This window comes from Opisthocomus hoazin, chromosome 2 (assembly GCF_030867145.1).
Source record: "Opisthocomus hoazin isolate bOpiHoa1 chromosome 2, bOpiHoa1.hap1, whole genome shotgun sequence".
Taxonomy (NCBI): Eukaryota; Metazoa; Chordata; class Aves; order Opisthocomiformes; family Opisthocomidae; genus Opisthocomus; species Opisthocomus hoazin.
Genome location: NC_134415.1, coordinates 126,862,973 through 126,882,552, shown reverse-complemented (window position 1 = coordinate 126,882,552; position 19,580 = coordinate 126,862,973). Strand labels below are relative to the sequence as shown.

Below are 19,580 nucleotides of genomic sequence, written 5' to 3'. Positions count from 1 at the left end.
CCGTGGTCTTCTTGCTGAAGCCCAGTTTTGCTGCTGGTCAATGGATGACACGGGAAGACTTCACCTGCCTGAAAAATTATTAATTAACTCTCATAGGTGTAAACATAAGTACAAACTGTCTACTATCTGGCCTTTTTCACCTACTTATGGTTTAATCCAAAAACCATGTTGGCTGACAACTCGTTAAACTCTGTGGACCCAGTGCCAGAAATTGGGCTTAGCTGTGCCCGAGTTAAGAAAAACTAGGGGGGTTGAAATCCTTCCCAACCCTGTCGCCGCTGGCAGCGTGGTGTGGAGATCTCTGCGCGCTGCTAGGGAGCCTAAAATATAAAACTTAACAGGTGTTAAATTCTGTTACTGTACGCGGTTGTCGCAGTTCTCATTTGGGCTACAGCCTGCCCATGTAAATGCACGGGGTTTTTCTCAGATTAACCAAACACACTGTAGCTGTAACATGGGTGAAATCTGATTTTCTTCTGCTGTCCCCTTCCTTCCCCATTTGTGGCCGTTGGGGGATTTGACGCAACTTAATGAATAGTTTCTTAATCGTTGAAGCCCGGACCCCTCCGCCGTGCGCACCTCCAGCCAACAGGTGGCGCTAGCGCAAAAGCGCCCTCCCGAAACCCCCGCCTATGGAGACGCAGCGCCGCGGAGCCTGCGCATGCGCAGAGCAGCAACCCGCCATTTCCCTGTCGTCTGTGCGCCTGCGCCAGCGGTGCCGCCCCTCCCCGGCGCGGCGGTCGCTGTCTCCCCTGTGCGCCTGCGCAGAGTCAGCGCGGAGGGCGCCTGCGCGGGGTCTCGGCCGGCCCCGCTGAGGCGAGCGGCGTTTCCTTCCTTTCCCCGCTTTTTCTCGGCAGGACTTCGAGCCCTTTCGCCGCCAAGATGCCGCGGATTATGATTAAAGGCGGTGTGTGGCGGAACACCGAGGTAGGACTGTGCTCGCCTTAATCCCTCACCCCCCCGAGGGCTGGGCCTCAGCGGCCTGAGGGGGCGGGGGGGCTCCTGTGCTTGTGCGCAGGCGCTAGCGGACGGGTGGTGGTGCGCATGCGCAGGGGCCTCATGTGGAGGGGCGTCCTGTAACAGTGTCGGGGCTGAGGGGCATTGGGATGTTTTTGTATCCTCTGTAGCGGGTTAGGCGTCTGCAGGCACGGTGGCTTTGGGGGGATTGATTCCTCAGAAGCCTGGACATTCGTCCTCTTCCCCTGCCCTAGTGGGCAGAGGTCAGATCGGTGGTGTTTCTCCTGAAGGCTGCTGCCCCAACACGAGGAGGACAGGAAGCTCAGCCATGCCTGTGTCCTGTCCCTGTCCCTGGAGAAACCGTCCTCCAAGCAGCCGTAGGGGATGCGTGGGCCGTGGTGTCCTCGGAGACGTCCCTTTCGTAGGCTGGAGTGTGTCTTACACTGCATAGGCAAGGTTCTTATTCTCTGGGGGTATGAGGGAACTGGACTCTCTTGCCCTTGAGTATCCTTCTGAATGCAGGAGTGGCAAAGATGGGTATGGGCTCCTCATCTGCAGCCTGAAGTGTTTTGTACCCAGAAATTTATGTGCCATTCAAAAAAGAGCAAAAATACCCCACCCCTCTCCACCATTTTCGCCATCGCATGCTTGCAGAACTGCAAGTGATCGTGAAAAGGAAAACAACATGGGAAATCAAGGATGTAAGTTTTATTAGATGGCATGCTTAAAGCAGAAGGAGGTAACTGACACTGTTAAACCTAGAACTCTGCCACTGTATACTGTGAACACTAGACATGTACATAGTTCCAAAAAACAGTGAGGAAAATTAATGGAAGATGAATGTGCTGGGAAATGGACTGCATGTGCTTTTAACCACTTGTGGTCTACCAGCTGCATGCCAGGAGGCTGTTAAATTGGAGGTCAGGACAGGAAGAACCACTGTGTGCTTACCCTGTTCTTATGGTCTTCCACAGTTGACTGATTTTGGTGACTTAAAGAAACAGCAGTGGGTTAAATAGATCAGTGTTTCACCCATTTTTGTGTACCAGAGATGAAATAGCTCTCCTTGGTGCTAATTTTTTTATTAACATTTTGATTTTACATACAACATGAAAATTACTAGAAATTGGAACCGTTTGGTACCAGGTCGTTAGGAAAATGACCAATTACTTGCATAAGAGCTTGCTAATATCATCAGTATGGGTACTGCGTGCCATATAACACTGAGTAAATTGTAAAAAAACAAGAGAGGATTTATTATTTTTTTTTTTTAATAGAAATTACATGAATTGTTTTCTGTAGCAGCTCAAAGCAGGGTTTGTCAACAGCTTACAGTTGAAGGTGCTGTGTGCTCTGAGAGATGCCGCTGCTGGACGGAGTGTCTGTCTTTGATGGCTAGCATTTGCACTGTGCAGCTGAACAGATTCTGAACACAACTACAAGTACTTACTGGATACAGAAGAGGAACATCTGTGGTTGACAAGGCTGCAGGAATGGTGTTGATGCATTTAAAATACCACTTTCTGACCTGTGAGGAAAGCAGAAAAAATGAACGCATTTACCTGGTGGGGGGTGGAGGGGGGAGGAGAGAGGGGTTGATGGATAGATTGACAGACAATTGATGTGACTTACAGCTTTTGATCAAATCTCAGTGCACACTTTGATGTATACGAACAACCTAGTTCCCAAGCTGAATCCATTATTCCCCCTTCCCCCTGCCTCCCCCCCCCGAAGTTTATAAGCCTTGGGATCAGCTCTTTTGGATGTTACATTCTGAAGATTTAAGTGATATATTAAGTTTTACTTGTAAAAGAGAAACTTACTGTAAAGTTCCTTTATTTTTGCGATACCCTTTTTTTTAACATCATATTCCATTGGTAGGTAAGTACTCAATTTGCAAATGGAGCATCTCCCCTACGAGGAGAGGTTGAGGGAACTGGGCTTGTTCAGCCTGAAGAAGAGAAGGCTGCGAGGGGACCTTATAAATGCCTACAAATATCTGAAGGGTGGGTGTCAGGAGGATGGGGCCAAGCTCTTTTCAGTGGTGCCCAGTGACAGGACAAGGGGCAATGGGCACAAACTGAGGCACAGGAAGTTCCGTCTGAACATGAGGAGGAACTTCTTCCCTCTGAGGGTGACGGAGCACTGGAACAGGCTGCCCAGGGAGGTTGTGGAGTCTCCTTCTCTGGAGATATTCAAGACCCGCCTGGACAAGGTCCTGTGCAGCCTGCTGTAGGTGACCCTGCTTCGGCGGGGGGGTTGGACTAGATGACCCACAGAGGTCCCTTCCAACCCCTACTATTCTGTGATTCTGTGATTCTGTGATTCTGTGAAAATACGCCCCCCCACAAAAAAATCTTATAGTCTTATTTAAAACAAGCCACCAAAAGATATCGATCAGTTCTACTTTTTTTCCAAATGTTATGTCATTACCACAGAAACACTTCCCTACCTCTTTACTGCTGTCCTACCAGGAAGACATATGGAACCTTTAAAAACTTCATTACAGAGCATTGGAAGTAATAATTTTGGACATTCTGTTGGATCTGTGAAGTTGGCCACAATAATCATCATTTATCTTTTTCATTTAATCTTTATTCATTTCATTGGCCTTTTGAAATGAAGCTCCTCATTCATCTTGAGAAGAAAAAGTAGAAAAGAAGCCGCAGCGCTGTGCTGTTTCCACTGGGTCAGCCTGTTAGATGAAATCCACTGTATTCTCTGCTTGAGTTCAAACTTTCTGTTTTGCAAACTCTTGTGAACCATAACAGTATTTTATTATATTTTTTTAAGGATGAAATTCTGAAAGCAGCTGTGATGAAATATGGCAAAAACCAATGGTCTCGTATTGCCTCTTTATTGCACAGAAAATCAGCAAAGCAGTGCAAAGCCAGATGGTAAGTGAGAAGTGCCATGTCTGGGAATATGAGATTCGCAATTAGTGGGAATTTAGAAATTACTGCAGATTAATTTATGTCCACAGAGGAACAATAGTTTTAAATTGTTTGATTTCTGCTATTGTTGATATTTGGAATTCCTGTTGCTGGAAGGTAATTGAACAAAAGTAGCCAAATGTTCTCTTTGTCAGTGACTGCAGTGCTAGCAAATGCAGAATCACTTGGAATTGTGTACATGATTTTTTCCCCTGTAATTACACATTTTTAATCAGTGAGTGTTACCAAAGAACTGAAATTGTAAGATACTAACCTCGATATCTACAGATAATTTTCTAAATTTTCATAATGAGAGTTTTGCTTGAGGATAAATGTTAGAAATTGCACTGTGGAATATCATTTTTTTAATATAAAAAAGTAGAGGCTTAAAACTGATGCAAATACATGCAGTATGAATCTATTTGAGAATCAGACTTAGTTTCTTGAGTACTGAACTGCATATATTTATTAGAGTGCTTCTGTGTAAAGGTAACAGTACTGGCACAGATAAAGATTAGTGAGATAACTGTTGAAGGTTCCAGACCAAACAAATCTACCATTTCTGGTACTTTTGGTTGCTATGATTTTTACTTTTCTTTTTCTGGATTAATTTTGTGACTCCTTACTTTGCCAGAACAGAGATGGCAAAAGGAAAAAGAGTCAATATCTATATGAAAAATGATGGATAAATAATAAATTTTAAAGCCTAAATACATGTGTCATAAAAATACTCTGGAGTAATATCCTTGTGTAAGGAGAAAGCATTTATGAAACTTGTGTGACAAGGTTTTGAAATCTCATTGTGATGATTTGGCTAAATGCTGTTCTGAATTAATTCAAGACAAATCAATGGATAGCTTGGATCTGTGGTCCTTAGTTTTTTGTCACTTTTTGACAGGTATGAATGGCTAGACCCGAGCATCAAAAAGACAGAGTGGTCACGGGAGGAGGAGGAGAAACTGTTGCACCTGGCCAAGCTCATGCCAACACAGTGGAGAACCATTGCCCCAATTATTGGGAGAACTGCTGCACAGTGTTTGGAACACTATGAATTTCTGCTGTGAGTTACTGTTTTACCAGAAATGCATACCAGGAAAATGTGGAGAGTTTGTTGTATACATGTGTCATTCCCTTCTCCCGTGGTGCTGAAGTGTGGTGGTTTCAAGGTGACCAAGTCCTTTTGTAAGCAAGTCCTTAAGGACCGTTTCTTTTCAGTTGATGTGTCTAGCTTGAAAGAACAAGCTCCTGAAACCTAGGAGAGCAGTCTTGGGTAGAGATAGATGTATACTGTGTTGCTTCTGGTCGTTCTGGCGAGAGGAGTGTCAAGAATGATGCGTTTTATGGGCTTCCATTTCAGGTTTGTTTGGGTATTTGTTGGCTGGCTGATAAGCAAGAATGAGTGTGTGAGAGAGAAGAAAAAAGGACAACAGAAAACACATGTTGTTGTGTGTCATCCCTATGCTACAAAGGGTTTCTTTAGGCCATGAGAAGAGAAGGAACGTGCTGTTTTCCCATGTGAGCTTTCTTCATTCTGGTGTGATTGGTTGAGTATAAAAGTGTAATGGGAAACTCTTGATTGTTCGTTTGTCACACTGCTTGAATTCTTGTCCTTACTGTTAAGGGTTACCCAAGGAGAGTTCTCTACTATTAGCTTTGTCAATACTGTATTTTATATAACATCTTCTTGTTTTAATATAATACTGTATTGACTTCTTTCTCTTGTCTGATTTAAGATTATGTAACTGTAGCATGTTTGTGAATCAGTTGTGTAACTGGTTTATGTATGATACCTAGTACAAGGTTACTTTTTTGATCAGTCTTTGGGGACCAAGAACTAGTCGTGACATAGATACATTCGATGTGTTTTAGGGACAAAGCTGCTCAGAGAGACAATGAGGAAGAAACTGCTGACGATCCTCGGAAACTTAAACCTGGAGAAATCGATCCAAATCCAGAAACCAAACCAGCCAGGCCAGATCCTATTGACATGGATGAAGGTAAGATAGGAGGTTTTTTACCACTTTTGACAGAAATTGGATTTGTTCATTCTTTTTATACAGCCTCTGTACTCTGGGTTTCTTTTGTGCCTGTCCTCTACCCCCCCCATCATTTTTTCTTACGAGTTTTGTCTTATTTCTGTATCTGGCCAATCAGTTACACTTTTCCAGTTTTCTTTTCCTGTTCTTGATGTGTTTGCTGCCTTCTCATCTGTCATCTCTTGCCATGACTGACAGTTCTTTGCTGTGACAACTGCTCTGCTTGTTTGCATTCTTATTTCTGTGCCTTCATCTTTTTCCATGGGCTAATACCCCCCCAGATAAATCCCTGCTAAAGCACAGGAGGACTACATGGCTTTTCTCCTTGCACATAGCAATGTTACGAACTGAAAAATAAACATTGCGAAGTTACAGGAGTGGATCAACGGTGTTTTTGAACAGTCACAGGACCACAGACAGTGCTTTTGAATCTGCACGTAAATGAAATTAAGACATTCTCCCAATATAGTACTCTCAGATGAAGATCTAAATGAAATTACAATTGCATTAGCGTGGCTGGTTTGCCCCTTTGTGTAGATATTTTGATTTGCTGTAGAAATCAGTTGAATTATTTTCAACTTTAGGCATTTTTTCTTAAAGTCTTCATTTCATCTGGCCAATGATTTATAAAATACATTGGAGCAACTTGGAGAGAACTAGTTTAGCGATCGGGCAGGTCTGAAAACACTCATTTGGCTTTTAAATATTGCTTTCTGATCTTAATGTTGCTATTTCCCTCACTTTCATTTTTTAGTGCAAATTCATAGCTGTATTTATCTGCATTGTTGTAGATGAACTTGAAATGCTATCTGAAGCTAGAGCTCGTCTGGCTAATACACAGGGAAAGAAGGCCAAAAGAAAAGCAAGAGAGAAGCAGCTGGAAGAAGCTAGGTAAGCTTATGCTTAGCTTCATGTACTGGGACTGCTTTTGTTGACTGGAGCATTTACAGTGTGTAAAGTCAGGCACAGCCTTGAAGTCACTGCATAATCAGACTTTTTGATAGTCATGTGTGATAAGAGCTTGATTCTTGTATAAATATGTGCAGACCTATCACAGCAGCAACTGGTTAAAGTAGTACCAGATCTTCGGAAACGGGAGCCACCTATAAGTGTGCACTTTAAATCATGTAGTGTTACTGTTCTCTTAGACGACTTGCTGCTCTCCAGAAAAGACGAGAACTTCGGGCTGCTGGAATTGAGATCCAGAAGAAAAGAAAAAAGAAGAGAGGTGTGGATTATAATGCAGAAATTCCATTTGAAAAGAAGCCTGCCCCTGGTTTTTATGATACATCAGAGGAAAACTACCAATCCCTGGATGCAGATTTCAGAAGGTTACGCCAGCAAGACCTGGATGGAGAGTTAAGATCGTAAGTGTGTGTTATACTAAGGAGGAAACAGTATATTTGAAAAAAACCCCGTATATATGTAAGTGTCGGGAGTACTGTGTCAAGTTCTGGGCTCCCCAGTTCAAGAAAGTTGAGGAGCTACTGGAGAGAGTCCAGCAGAGGGCTATGAGGATGGTGAGGGGACTGGAGCATCTCTCCTACGAGGAGAGGCTGAGGGAGCTGGGCTTGTTTAGCCTGAAGAAGAGAAGGCTGAGACGGGACCTTAGAAATGCCTATACATATCTTAAGGGTGGGTGTCAGGAGGATGGAGCCAAACTCTTTGTCAGTGGTGCCCAGCGACAGGACAAGGGGCAACGGGCACAAACTGAAGCCTAGGAAGTTTGCTCTGAGCATGAGGAAGAACTTCTTCCCTCTGAGGGTGACGGAGCCCTGGCCCAGGCTGCCCAGGGAGGTTGTGGAGTCTCCTTCTCTGGAGATATTCCAGACCCGCCTGAACAAGGTCCTGTGCAGCCTGCTGTAGGTGACCCTGCTTTGGCAGGAGGATCGGACTAGATGACCCACAGAGATCCCTTCCAACCCCTAGCATTCTGTGATTCTGTGAAGTGTTAAGACCTGGAAATGTCTGAAATACAATGTAAGCAGGAGTTGCGTTCTGTGTGGGACAAATACTAGTGCAGGTTTCTTCTGACTTTTCAATCTCCTGTGTTTTTTATCTTTCAAAATAGGTCTAGTTGACCCTTTTTCCCTGAGAATAAAGTTTCTCATGCACATTCTTGCTCTCTAAATGGTAATCTTAAGGTTTTTTGAGGTTCGTTTTCTTTTAGCAGTTGACTAGCTTTTGCATTTGCAGTCCTTTCTCCACATATTAACATTGTTAAGATTGATTACAGGAGTACATATTACTTGTAGTATTACTTTTGATGGAATTGTTCTTGAGTAGAACCTCCTTAAACCTTTAATTTCTTCCCCTCCCCCCAGAAAATCTCAAAACGTAGAGTTGAGAAACTGTATGTCCATCTTCATCATCAGCAGTATGGCACATATTTAATTCTTCAGTTGCATTTCCCACTACTTCTGCCAGCTGCTTTTTACTGAGAGGGTAGGTCCAGTCTATGTATTATTTGGTTTATTGGCTTGGTATCTAGTTAATTCTTGCTGTACAGCTCTTCATTCAGAGGGTCTGGCAGGGGCTGCAAACTGTCATGGGTTACTAAATTATGATTTCAGAGTCTGACTCCATTGCTGTTTGAAGAAAATACTGTTTTCATTAAATATTGAAGAGAACTAGGTTCCCATATCCCACAGAAAATGTTCTTCTCGTAGCAGCTGCTGGAGGAAAAGGGGCTGTTCATATCCTCTGATTCCTGCTATCTGAATTTTTGGACTGACATTTTTTTTCTTGCTCCAGTGACCCTGCTGAATGTAGCTGAATCAACCACCTGTTGCCTAATTCCAGAATTTAGAAGCATTACACTACCGTGTTGTAGGTTCTGCTGTAAGGTCTGTGGACCGTATCTAATTGCTTAACTTCTGCACCACAAGGTGGTTCACTCTTCCTGCAACATGTTTTCTTTCAGCATATCCAGCTTTTGATTACAGGCTTTTTGCTCTTCACATGTTTATTTTACATTGTAGCTGTTCTGTGTGTTCTAAAATGATTCTATTATCTATAATGACAGTGAAAGGGAGGGAAGAGAGCGCAAAAAAGACAAACAACATATGAAACGGAAAAAAGAGTCAGACTTGCCTTCAGCTATTCTACAGACCAGTGGAGTGTCAGAGTTTACCAAAAAAAGAAGTAAGCTAGTGCTTCCAGCTCCTCAGGTAAGCTGTTCCTTTATCAATAAACGACTTACAAGGCCAATGCCAATCAATGATTTCTGTTTATTAAGTGGGTCTTGTGGTTGTATTTTATCTTACTATGCCTTGAAATTTTCTTTTAAAGATATCTGATGCAGAACTTGAAGAAGTTGTAAAAGTAGGCCAGGCAAGTGAGATTGCACGCCAGACTGCTGAGGAATCTGGAATTACAAACTCGGCTTCCAGCACTCTTCTCTCTGAATACAATGTGACCAACAGCAGCATAGCACTAAGGACTCCCAAAACTCCAGCAGCACAAGACAGGATCTTGCAGGTAGAGTATAAATGTACAGAATGGGCTTTTAGTTTTAGTGCAGTAGTCAACTGAGTAGAAGGTGTAAGTACCATGGATATATTCCTTAGATTATGTGCGGTACTGGAGTTCAAATTGACGCATGATCTCCAGGACACACTGAAAGGCATAGAAGCCGATCCGCTTCTCTCTGATCAGTTGTCACCATACTTCAAAACACTAGGATACTTTGTTTTGTATTATATATTGCATGCAACTTTTAGCAATGACCATTCTCCTAGTGTCTTATGATTTCCCCTTCTCTTGGGTACCTCTCAGCAATAAAAATGTACGTGGTGTTCATGTCCCTAAAACAATGTCTTTTATGTTTTTCCTACTTAGTTTTGCTGTTCAGCTTTTATTTCAGCTAACAAGAAGTAACTAACTACAACAATACAAGAATATTTTCCTAGCACTTTATTGGCTTAAAACCACTTAAGACAAAGATCGTCAAAAACCTACCCTTGTAACCTCTGAAGTATATTTGTGTTGCACTGATTGTGTGAGTGTCTGGGTTCTTTCAAAAACTGGTAGTGTTGGGTAATTGTTTTGTTGAGCATGGGGAAATGGTGAAATGGAATCAGCGCAGCTAGTGTTTAAAGCAAATCAGCAAAACTCCACCCCCAAAACCCCACCGCAAAACAAACAACAAAAAAAACTATGTTGATAATGAGCTGAATTTCTACAGTTTTTGTTTCATGATAGGAGAAAAGAGAAAGTTCCTGACTCTACAGATCGTGACCTAAGTCTCTGTTCAGTGTTTGCAGGAATGGTCACATTCACCTTCAAATGAAGTACTTTGACATCACATATATTGCTGTATTATGCATATATGCATTTCTGTAGATAGGTCAGTAGTCTCCTGTGAAGGTAATTGCTATATGCAGTAGTTCTACTATTTCAGCTCATTTTTGGAGTGCCTTTATTTTACATAGTAAAAAGAAAAAATAAAAATAGGGAGGTATTCATAAAAGCCCAATTGAGTCATGGACCAAATACCTGAATAATGACCATCTGTTTTGGAACGTTCTCTTTGAAGTGCAATTTGGATAAATTTCATTGTTGTTGGATTTCAGAGTGCAGGTGTGCTGTTCCCTCTGTAAATCAGGATCCTTAGGATGACTTGAGTATTCAGTCACTAATAAATCTTGCAGATTTATGGAGTCTGGCAAACCGAAGGAAACTGAAACATGAAGTAACCCACTCATTTTTGCAATTCCAATTTACAATATATTTTACTGGAAATGAAGATTCAGATCCCTTTCAGTGGAACTATAGGGTTTGTGAATACCAGTGTGTGGGTGGTAAGAGGTGTTAAATGTTTTCCACAAATGGATTAATATTCATATAATTCTTAGCTGTTCTTACTGCTACTGAGTCTGTTAAACACATATGGTAGAGCATGAGTCTGAAAGCCTTAGTGATGTACTGCATGTGTTGTCTGTTATACAGGAAGCACAGAATTTGATGGCTCTCACTAACGTGGATACCCCCCTGAAAGGAGGCCTTAACACTCCCTTGCACGAAAGTGACTTTTCGGGGGTAACACCACAGAAACAGGTCATTCAGACTCCGAACACTGTGCTTTCCACACCGTTCAGGTAAAACGGACTCTCTAGTTGATGCTTGGCTGGGTGTGTATCTAGTGAAGGTGGGGTGGAGGAAGAAGATTGCAGTATGTGAAATAGTTGGTTAGGATCAGTGCTTCAAAAGAAATTTCAGCTTGCCTTTATTTCAGGGTCATGTTGTACAGCTTTCTCCTCTCTGTGTCTTTCACAAGCTCAGCCACATCATTTTCATCTGTATTTGTACAGTGTATAGCTCACTGGATTTTTGGTCCAAAATGAGGTCATCTGTGGTCTGGAGCAATATAAATTATACTGAAGTAATACAGGAGTATAAATAGTAAGATGGAGTGTCATTCTGTATGTAGATCCTAGCCTTTCCAAAGTATTACCTCGGAGTCGAAGGTGTGGGAAGTCCCTTAGCCAAACCCACACTGAATTTTTGAAAAGCTGGAGTAAATATTTTATAAGCCATATATATCCAAAATGAAATATTTCTTATATTGCCAATCTAAATAGTATGGAATTGCTGGTTTAACTCTTACAGTGGGTCCTGAATAAATATATATCCCACAAATACCAAATACCATACAGCTAAAAAATACTACACTTGGTACATTTTGTCTGTCAATTTTTTCAACTTAGGTTCTAATTTTACTTGCATCATGCTAGTAGGAAAAGTGGAGAATGAAATAAAAAGGATCATTGTGGCAGCTTTTCAAAAGCAGCTTTGTTTTGTTGTTTAAAAGCTGTGTGCAAAAGCGCTACTCTTTGGGTCTACATAAATGCATCTTTTCTAGAGATCTGTTGGCGTCAGTGTTGTGCAGAATGAATGTAGAGTTTGGCCTACAGTGATCTGGCTGTTGATTTGGGTAATTTTATATTACAAAATGTAAAGACATTCTCACTTTGATGTTTGATTTGGGGGTTTTTTTTTTGGTGGTGATGGGTTTTTAGCTTCTGAAGTTTAGATTTTCACATGTAAATGTGGTACTTGTGTATCAACTTGGCTTACTTGCAGAAATGCAATATCAGTGTGCAAATCCAAGACCTTGAGCAGGGTGGAAAAAAAAATCCATGAAGGTATTGAAAATAAATGAAGGGAAGCCATAACTTTTTGAGAAGGCAGAGTAGTGAAGCAGAGCCACCGTCTTATTATTTAAGCCAAAAGAGCAAATATTTAATTTAAATACACCTTTTTTTTCCTTTGATGGTATGAAATTTGTAATATTTTGATGCAAGGTTTATATGAAATTTGTTGCCTTGCCTTGCCTTAGGTTTTTGGTTTTGTTTTTGTCCTAGTTACAAGATTTTTCTTAAAAGGTATTGGGTTGTAAATTGTAGTAGGGTTTTAAATACTGCATGGAACTGAGACAACTAGAAAAAAACAACCCCTTTATCTGGAAATTGTTTCTTCTGGAAAGTCAGCATAAAACTTTTTTTGCTAGCATAATCAACAAAGTAAATATATCCTATGAAACATTAATTTGAAAACATAAAAATTAATTTTGCTGTTTTTTGTAGGTGTCATCCTGCAAATTTTATTGCCTGTATTTGTTATCCTAAACGAGAATTCATAAAAATCTGTGAGCAACCTCAAGCAAGAGGAAAGTATCACTTGCCTCTCATAAACATACCCAGCAAACAAGGCACTGTTGTATCCCGTAGGAGAGGACCAGTAGCTTGTGTCAGGCCATATATACAGTTGTGTTTGTGCACCGTTACAGCATCTTGCTGGCACTACAGAATTACAGTAACTAGTAGCAGAAATGATGTGTTGAATCATCTTGTCCAGTCTGTCTCTGCTGGGGTTATTCTCTACAGCACTCATACTTGTCATTGTTGTTAGAAAATATTTATGTGTAGATGAGTTCCATAAAGTAGGCTTTTTTTCTAAAAGGTTTTCCCCTTCCTGAACTTGTTTTCTTTGAGACATTTAGAAAGGTCTTACCAGTTTATTAGTAGTAGCAGTATCATTATTATTATCATGTCTATGTGAAACCTCATTGTAAGCTGGCAACAGAAAACTTGTGGGTAGATCCAAGACAATGTTGGCACTTCTTACATGTAGTAGGTTATTGGGATAGAGAACAGTATTTCTTCCCAGTCTAGAGCAGAAGCAACTGAGGCCCACAAAATCTGAGACTTAATCCATCTTGCCTAGTGTTAGGTGGTTAAAAGTAATTAGTATAATGTAATTACTCCTTCAGTAATCACTGAAAGCAAAGAGGCATCTGCAGAGTGATTCATTCAGTTGTAAGATGGGACAGCCGTTAAACCAGGGGAATTCAGAGTGAATGACTTGCCACAGGTGGTAGGGAAATCAGAGCTTGTGATTAAATCGTGATTAATGTATCCCAGAGTAGTGCCTAGTGACTGGTTATCTCTTCTTTCAAAAGCAGCAGTGGGAGTTTGTATTGATGTGGTTCCTGAAACTTCTCTTAACATAGTGATGTGTCTAGATTTCAGCTTGACAGATACCTGGTTACACCTTGGCAGATTTAAACAATTTACTTTTTGGATTCTTGTAATTGCATGTTATGGTTTCACTGCCTCCCAAGAAAAAAATCTATATTGAATTTATTAACAGTATTTATGTAACTTTGCAGCATTCAGACTATTGTAAGTAGAGCTCTTTAGGAAAAAAATAAAAGACTGTATCCACGCTTCCTCTAGAACACCTTCTCAGGGACCGGAAGGCTTAACTCCTCGTGGAGGACTAACTCCTAAGCCTGTAGCTGGTACAACTCCTGGTAGAACTCCACTGCGTGATAAATTGAACATCAACCCGGAAGAGGGAATGGCAGATTACAGTGACCCATCTTATGCAAAACAAATGGTAAGAAGCACTTAAGAAGTGGAAATCAGTGCTGTATTAATTTTAAGAATTTTTAATTCTCATTTCCCAAGCAGAATTTTATTTTATAGCGGCTGTTATTTCTACTACTTGTCTACATGTCAGTACTCATCAGCTGGTAAAATCAAATCTTTATTTGAAAGAACAGAAATCTTGCCACTTAGCTTTCAGTGTGCTCATTAAAAGCACTCTGAAGCTGTTCGTCAAAGAAGACGTAGTTAAGTTTGTCCTACTTTTATCTTTGAAGCTAAGCAGGAAATACATCTCCAGGAAAGATTCATTTTTCCTGCAGTGCTTTGCAGCCCTGAAATTCCGTATCATCTTTGCTTCCCGATGTACCTTAGGACCTTTTCATCAGTCTGTCCTGTTGACAACATTGAGCTAAAGGAGTTTAATTTTTGCCATTAGGAGCACTTGGTTTTGAGATGTCCGGTAATCTGAGTTCCATCCAGATTCTTTCATCGCTGTTGGCAACAGATGTTTCCATTCTTGGAGATTCAGCCAGATGTACCCTGCCAATTAGACATGGTATGAAAGGGCATATACCTAATAGGTAGCACCTTGGAAACCCCTTTTATGTAGCCGATTCTGCAGCCACAGATTCTGTGGCTTTGGGTGTCTCCCACCAGAGCTATTGACATTTTTCTTTTTGGGCTAACTACAGATACTCACTTGAAGTTTTTGGCATGTTCTTGCAAAAATAATGCTTCAAGTTCAGAAATTCAGGTTTCCTCGTAGCTTGAAGGACAAGGTTTATTTTATGTCCTTTTACTTACTTTGGTTTTGTCTTAGCCTTTTTATGGTAAAAAGGCTTTTTGCTTCTGGTAGGAAGACTGGGGCTTCAATGTCATAGAATCATAGGATCATAGAATGGTTTGGGTTGGAAGGGACCTTTAGAGGTCATCTAGTCCAACCCCCATGCGATGGGCAGGGACATCTTCCACTAGACCAGGTTGCTCAGAGCCCTGTCCAACCTGGCCTTGAATGTTTCCAAGGATGGGGCATCGACCACCTCTGCCGGCAATCTGTTCCAGTGTTTCACCACTCTCATTGTAAGAAATTTCTTCCTTACATCAGTCTACCATCTTTAGTTTCAAACCGTTGCCCCTTGTCCCGTCACAGCAGGCCCTGCTAAGAAGTCTGTCGCCATCTTTCTTATAAGCCTCCTTTAAGTACTGGAAGGCCACAATAAGGTATGGAGCCTTGTCTTCGCCAGGCTGAACAGCCCCAGCTCTCCCAGCCTTTCCTCACAGCAGAGGTGTTCCAGCCCTTGGATCATTGCTGTGGCCTCCTCTTGCCCCACTCCAGCAGGTCCAGGTCTGTCCTGTGCTGTCCGTTTCCTGATGGACTCCACTGTTTTCCAGATCTGGTGCTGTTTGTCTCATTTTCATACTGTGCCACAATCCCCAGGTTTGTGAGCTACCACAAGGAAAAAAGTTCCGGTTAGGCTTGCAAATACCCATGTGTCCATTATCATTGTGGACATATTTTCACATATTTTCAATTTCTGGAAAGGTATTTATGTCAGTGTCCACTGTTGTACTGAAACCACTGGGAGGTGGTGGTGCCTTGCTTTTGTTCTATTTGAGTGTGTTTCAGCCTATTTGAAGATTTCGTTAGCTATCTTCAAGAAAGCTGTCTGTTGTTTTTTAGTATCAGAAGTTTTCTGTGCTTAATAGTGCGCAGACTGTGGTGGGGTGGACTGTAGGCCAGCCTGGGTTAGTAACATGCTTTTGTCAGACTTCAGAGATTTTGGTTCTGTTGGCTTTGTAGCAGAGTGAGATGGCCGGATGATAGTAGCTGTGTATCGTTCATGTCTGTTAACGTAGATGAATGGAATTTGATTGTATTGCACCTTTGCATGAATCCAGAAGCATTATATCTTACTGTTATCTCAACAGGAGAGAGAGTCTCGTGAACACCTGCGCCTTGGACTCATGGCCCTCCCTGCTCCAAAGAACGACTTTGAGATTGTTTTACCTGAAAACGCAGAAAAAGAACTTGAGGAACATGAAGTAGATGAAACCTTTGTAGAAGATGCTGCTGATATAGATGCCCGCAAGCAGGTAGGTGTGTGTGATGCAGATAGTGCCTTTAGTTTGAAGTAAGATATGTTCCTTGTATGTTTCCCATAGTTTCATACCTGTTTAGTGGAGTTGGTACAGCTTCTAGGGATAACAAAGTAAAATGTAACTGTTTTGTGTGCTGCCATCAGAGTATGCACACACAGAGGCTCAGTTTTCTCTTTGATGTCTTTACGTAATATGTTGATGTTATGTGTCACATGTCATTTTCTGCTGTGAAGTTTCTAAGAGTGTGTATGTCCAGCCTCTGGTGTTTGCCCCTGAGAAGATAAAACTACAATCAAAAACATTTTTCTGCAGAAGCACGTGCTTGATTTTAAGCGTGTGAGAGTTGTACTGTTTTTTTCTTTTCATGTTATTCTCTCAAGGTTGTAAGTTACTGTTTGTAAAATGTTAGACAGGTATATACAATTTCAGGCAGGCTGGTAGCACACAGAAATCTGCCAAGCAGTGAATTCCTGTACTCTGATATGTTCTAATATGATAAGTATTTCCCAGAATTTGATTCCTAGCATGTCCTGTTTGGGGAGGAACACATTATATACATGTATATGCATGTTCTGTGCATACACACCTTAATAAAAAGTCTGAATAAATACAGATAATTTATGCGTGTAGAATAAAGAAAAGAATTTTAGTTGTAATTTCATACAAGAGAATAGCATCCTGCTTTTCAAATGAAGGCATGACATGGCTGGGATGAGAACATGGAAGATCTTGGTCATTTTTCCTGAAGTTTTAGACAGCACTGCCTTTTCCTTTTATTTATTAACTGAAAGTGGAATGTAAGGAGAAATTTCGTGGTTTTACACTTTCACAGGTACTGTTTTAGTGAAGTAGTTACTTTGTGTCACTGAAGAGGACAAACCGAGTCCTGACTGCAAATTTAAGAGTCCTTTTTTTTGCCTGGTGGAGAGTTTAGAGCAGTTGTCAAACTTGGTGTGGACAAATGTGTAAAGAACGAGATCTGCTGGGGTTGAGGCTGAAGGAGAATTTGATGGCTGGAAATGACTTTTTAGAATCCATCTCCTCTTAGTCTGCTGTGCTCTGCCTGTTTAGAGGCAGTAAATTATGATATCTTTGCATTATTTGGCTTTGTAATGTGAAGTCTTTATACTTTAATGAATCTTTGTTGCAGTAATCAGTTTTTATATACATACGTATTTATATACGTTTCTAGGAAGCATCTGATTGTATTACAGTAGCTGGAGTAACACTTAGCCTGTTTGTCTAGGCTCTCCGAGATGCAGAGCGTGCAAAGGAACTGAAGAGAATGCACAAAGCAGTTCAGAAGAATCTACCGCGGCCGTCAGAAGTAAGTGGAAACAAAATTCACAACTAGAGAAAAAAAAATAGAAATAAAGGTTTTAACCATTACAGGAGGAAATAGTCTTAAGTAGTTGAATGAGAGAATGGAATCTTTATTCGAATATGCTGATTTCAGTGTTACAGGAAACCACAGGGAAGTTGTCGTGAGATATTTCATGTGTGCAAAGGAAAGCACAGTTGGGTGTTTGGGTTGCTGTGAGTCACACCACAAGGGAGTTTGACACCTCTTCTGCACGGTTTAGCTGATACATAAAATTCATGCTCAGGTGGAGGTACATGAATGTAATGTGATCTTTGGTGTATATGATGCTTATGAACTTTTTATTTGTTTCTGGACAGGTTAATGAAACAATACTGAGACCCTTAAATGTGGAACCACCTCTAACAGACTTGCAGAAAAGTGAAGAGCTAATAAAGAAAGAGATGATTACTATGCTTCATTTTGATCTTTTACACCACCCATTTGGAGAACAGCCTAGTGGTAAGAAGGGGAAAGGCCCAGGATTTGGAAGCAACAATGCAGAGCATATGGCTTACTTGGAACAAAATCCTTACGAGAAGTTCTCCAAAGAGGATCTGAAGAAGGTGAGAATTATATGGCTTAATTATCAGTGACTTAATGACTCCTTATGTCATGGTCCTGTAATCTTGCAAAAAAAGCTGGATTCAAGCCTGCCCAGAATTTAGTTTGGACATCTTCAGAGGGTTGTATAAAGAGCTGTAAGGATAATTTAGGTGCACATTCTCTTTTCTGTGAGCTGATGTTAATCTAGGCACTCACCAGAATGATGAAGATGCTGTGTTTGTCCAGAGACTGTGTGTTTTAGATACAATTTGGAATGTGTTGTGATGGCTTATCAGTTGAAGTAAGGGTAAGAGCTATAATGCCCCTACAGTTACCACATTCTACTTTGCTGTTTCTGGAAATTGATGTTAAATCACGGAGGCTTCAGCTAGGTCTGATACGAACCTTCTGCTGCCTGTGTAGTTTGTTAATCTAGAATTCCTAAGCATTTTTTTCACAGCAGTGCAGACTAAATATGGCAGTGGTAGCCAGCTTATAACTTGGAGCAGCAAATTGCGTTGTATAATTATGCTTGTCAAGCTCGATCCAACAGAGCTGTGCTAGTGTAGAGCATGCTGGGTGATGGAACTGATTTTAAACCATACCTGGTTAAAAAGCAGTGAGTCGACAGAACAGGTTGTTTGCTGCATGAGATCAGTAGGCTGTTTGGGCAGTGTGTTCTTTTTCGCATTGTAATCCCAAGTTAAATAATAGTCCTGTACCAAGGGTTCCGGTTGGGGTTGTTCGTTTATTTAAGCAGCTACAGATGTTACATTTTGCTGCCAAGTGACAGATAGATCGTTCAGACACATGGTGCTGTGGTTAGCTCTTTCAAAGAGTTTCACCTGTGAAGCTGTGCCAGTAACCTTTGACCAAATGCTTACAGGAATAAAAGTGAGTGAAAAGAACAAGATCACGTGCCACAATGTCGTCTGTTTTATGCAGACTCCTGCTATATGAGACTTGTGTTCTGACAATAGCTGTGGTATTTCTACACATAAATCGCATATTACTTTAAAGTGACTAAAGATACACAAGCAGATTTTAAATCTGTCTCCTTGACCATATCTAACTGATGAATCAAGATCCTAAAATAAGAAACACCGAACAGTATGTACTTCCAGTTTGCTGTTAAATGAAAAATTATACTTGAAGATTTCTGAGCAGGAGAAGTTAAAGGTAGAAAATACAAGTAGATCATTAATTTTGCTGCCCTGCCAGTGTCAGATTGTTCACTTAGGAATACTGTCTGAGTGTTTTCTTTGGTTGTTTTGAAGTGTAGCGAGAACTGGGTTTTCTATCACTTCCCTTAGAGACTATTACACAGTCCAGTAGTTTTTGTTTGGAAACTTTCTTCAGAGTCCTGGGAAATTTTGTTTCCTGGGCAGAAGCTTTTTGCTTCCTTGCTCCTGCTTGCTCTCTAACATTGAGTATAGTATTCCCTCTGTCTTTGTATTAAATTCAAACCAGGAGGTTTACCTATTTCTACACTCTCATGTGAGGCTTGTTTATTTTGCTTTATTTCTTCATTTGTTTTAGAACATCTTCCTACTAAAATCCCTTCATAAAACAATCCTTTCTTGTCCTAATGTGTAGTGCTCTTTTGGGAAGGATTAGCAGTGGTGCGAAGCAGTGTGCTGAGCTTTTAAAGCTGTGGAACTGTGTTGGTGCCACAGTTAAATAGCCTTAAGTAGATCCTCACAGTGTACGAATAGAGGCTAATTGAAAATGAACCTTTATAAGATTTAGCTTTGTT

At 41.0% G+C, this 19,580-nt stretch overlaps 1 protein-coding gene across 1 annotated transcript in view; it reads left to right on the top strand.

Annotated features, from left to right (window-relative positions):
* Nucleotides 1-755: 755 nt before the first annotated feature.
* CDC5L (cell division cycle 5 like) overlaps nt 756-19,580 on the top strand; it is a 36,060-nt gene continuing 17,235 nt past the window's right edge. Inside the window, exons 1-13 of the mRNA XM_075414989.1 lie at nt 756-927; nt 3,751-3,854; nt 4,789-4,950; nt 5,760-5,887; nt 6,718-6,817; nt 7,075-7,293; nt 8,952-9,096; nt 9,218-9,406; nt 10,877-11,025; nt 13,666-13,828; nt 15,748-15,912; nt 17,165-17,245; nt 17,599-17,844. Of these exons, the coding sequence (XP_075271104.1) occupies nt 883-927; nt 3,751-3,854; nt 4,789-4,950; nt 5,760-5,887; nt 6,718-6,817; nt 7,075-7,293; nt 8,952-9,096; nt 9,218-9,406; nt 10,877-11,025; nt 13,666-13,828; nt 15,748-15,912; nt 17,165-17,245; nt 17,599-17,844 (1,896 nt within the window). The 5' untranslated portion in view covers nt 756-882. The remainder of the gene's footprint in view (nt 928-3,750; nt 3,855-4,788; nt 4,951-5,759; nt 5,888-6,717; nt 6,818-7,074; nt 7,294-8,951; nt 9,097-9,217; nt 9,407-10,876; nt 11,026-13,665; nt 13,829-15,747; nt 15,913-17,164; nt 17,246-17,598; nt 17,845-19,580) is intronic.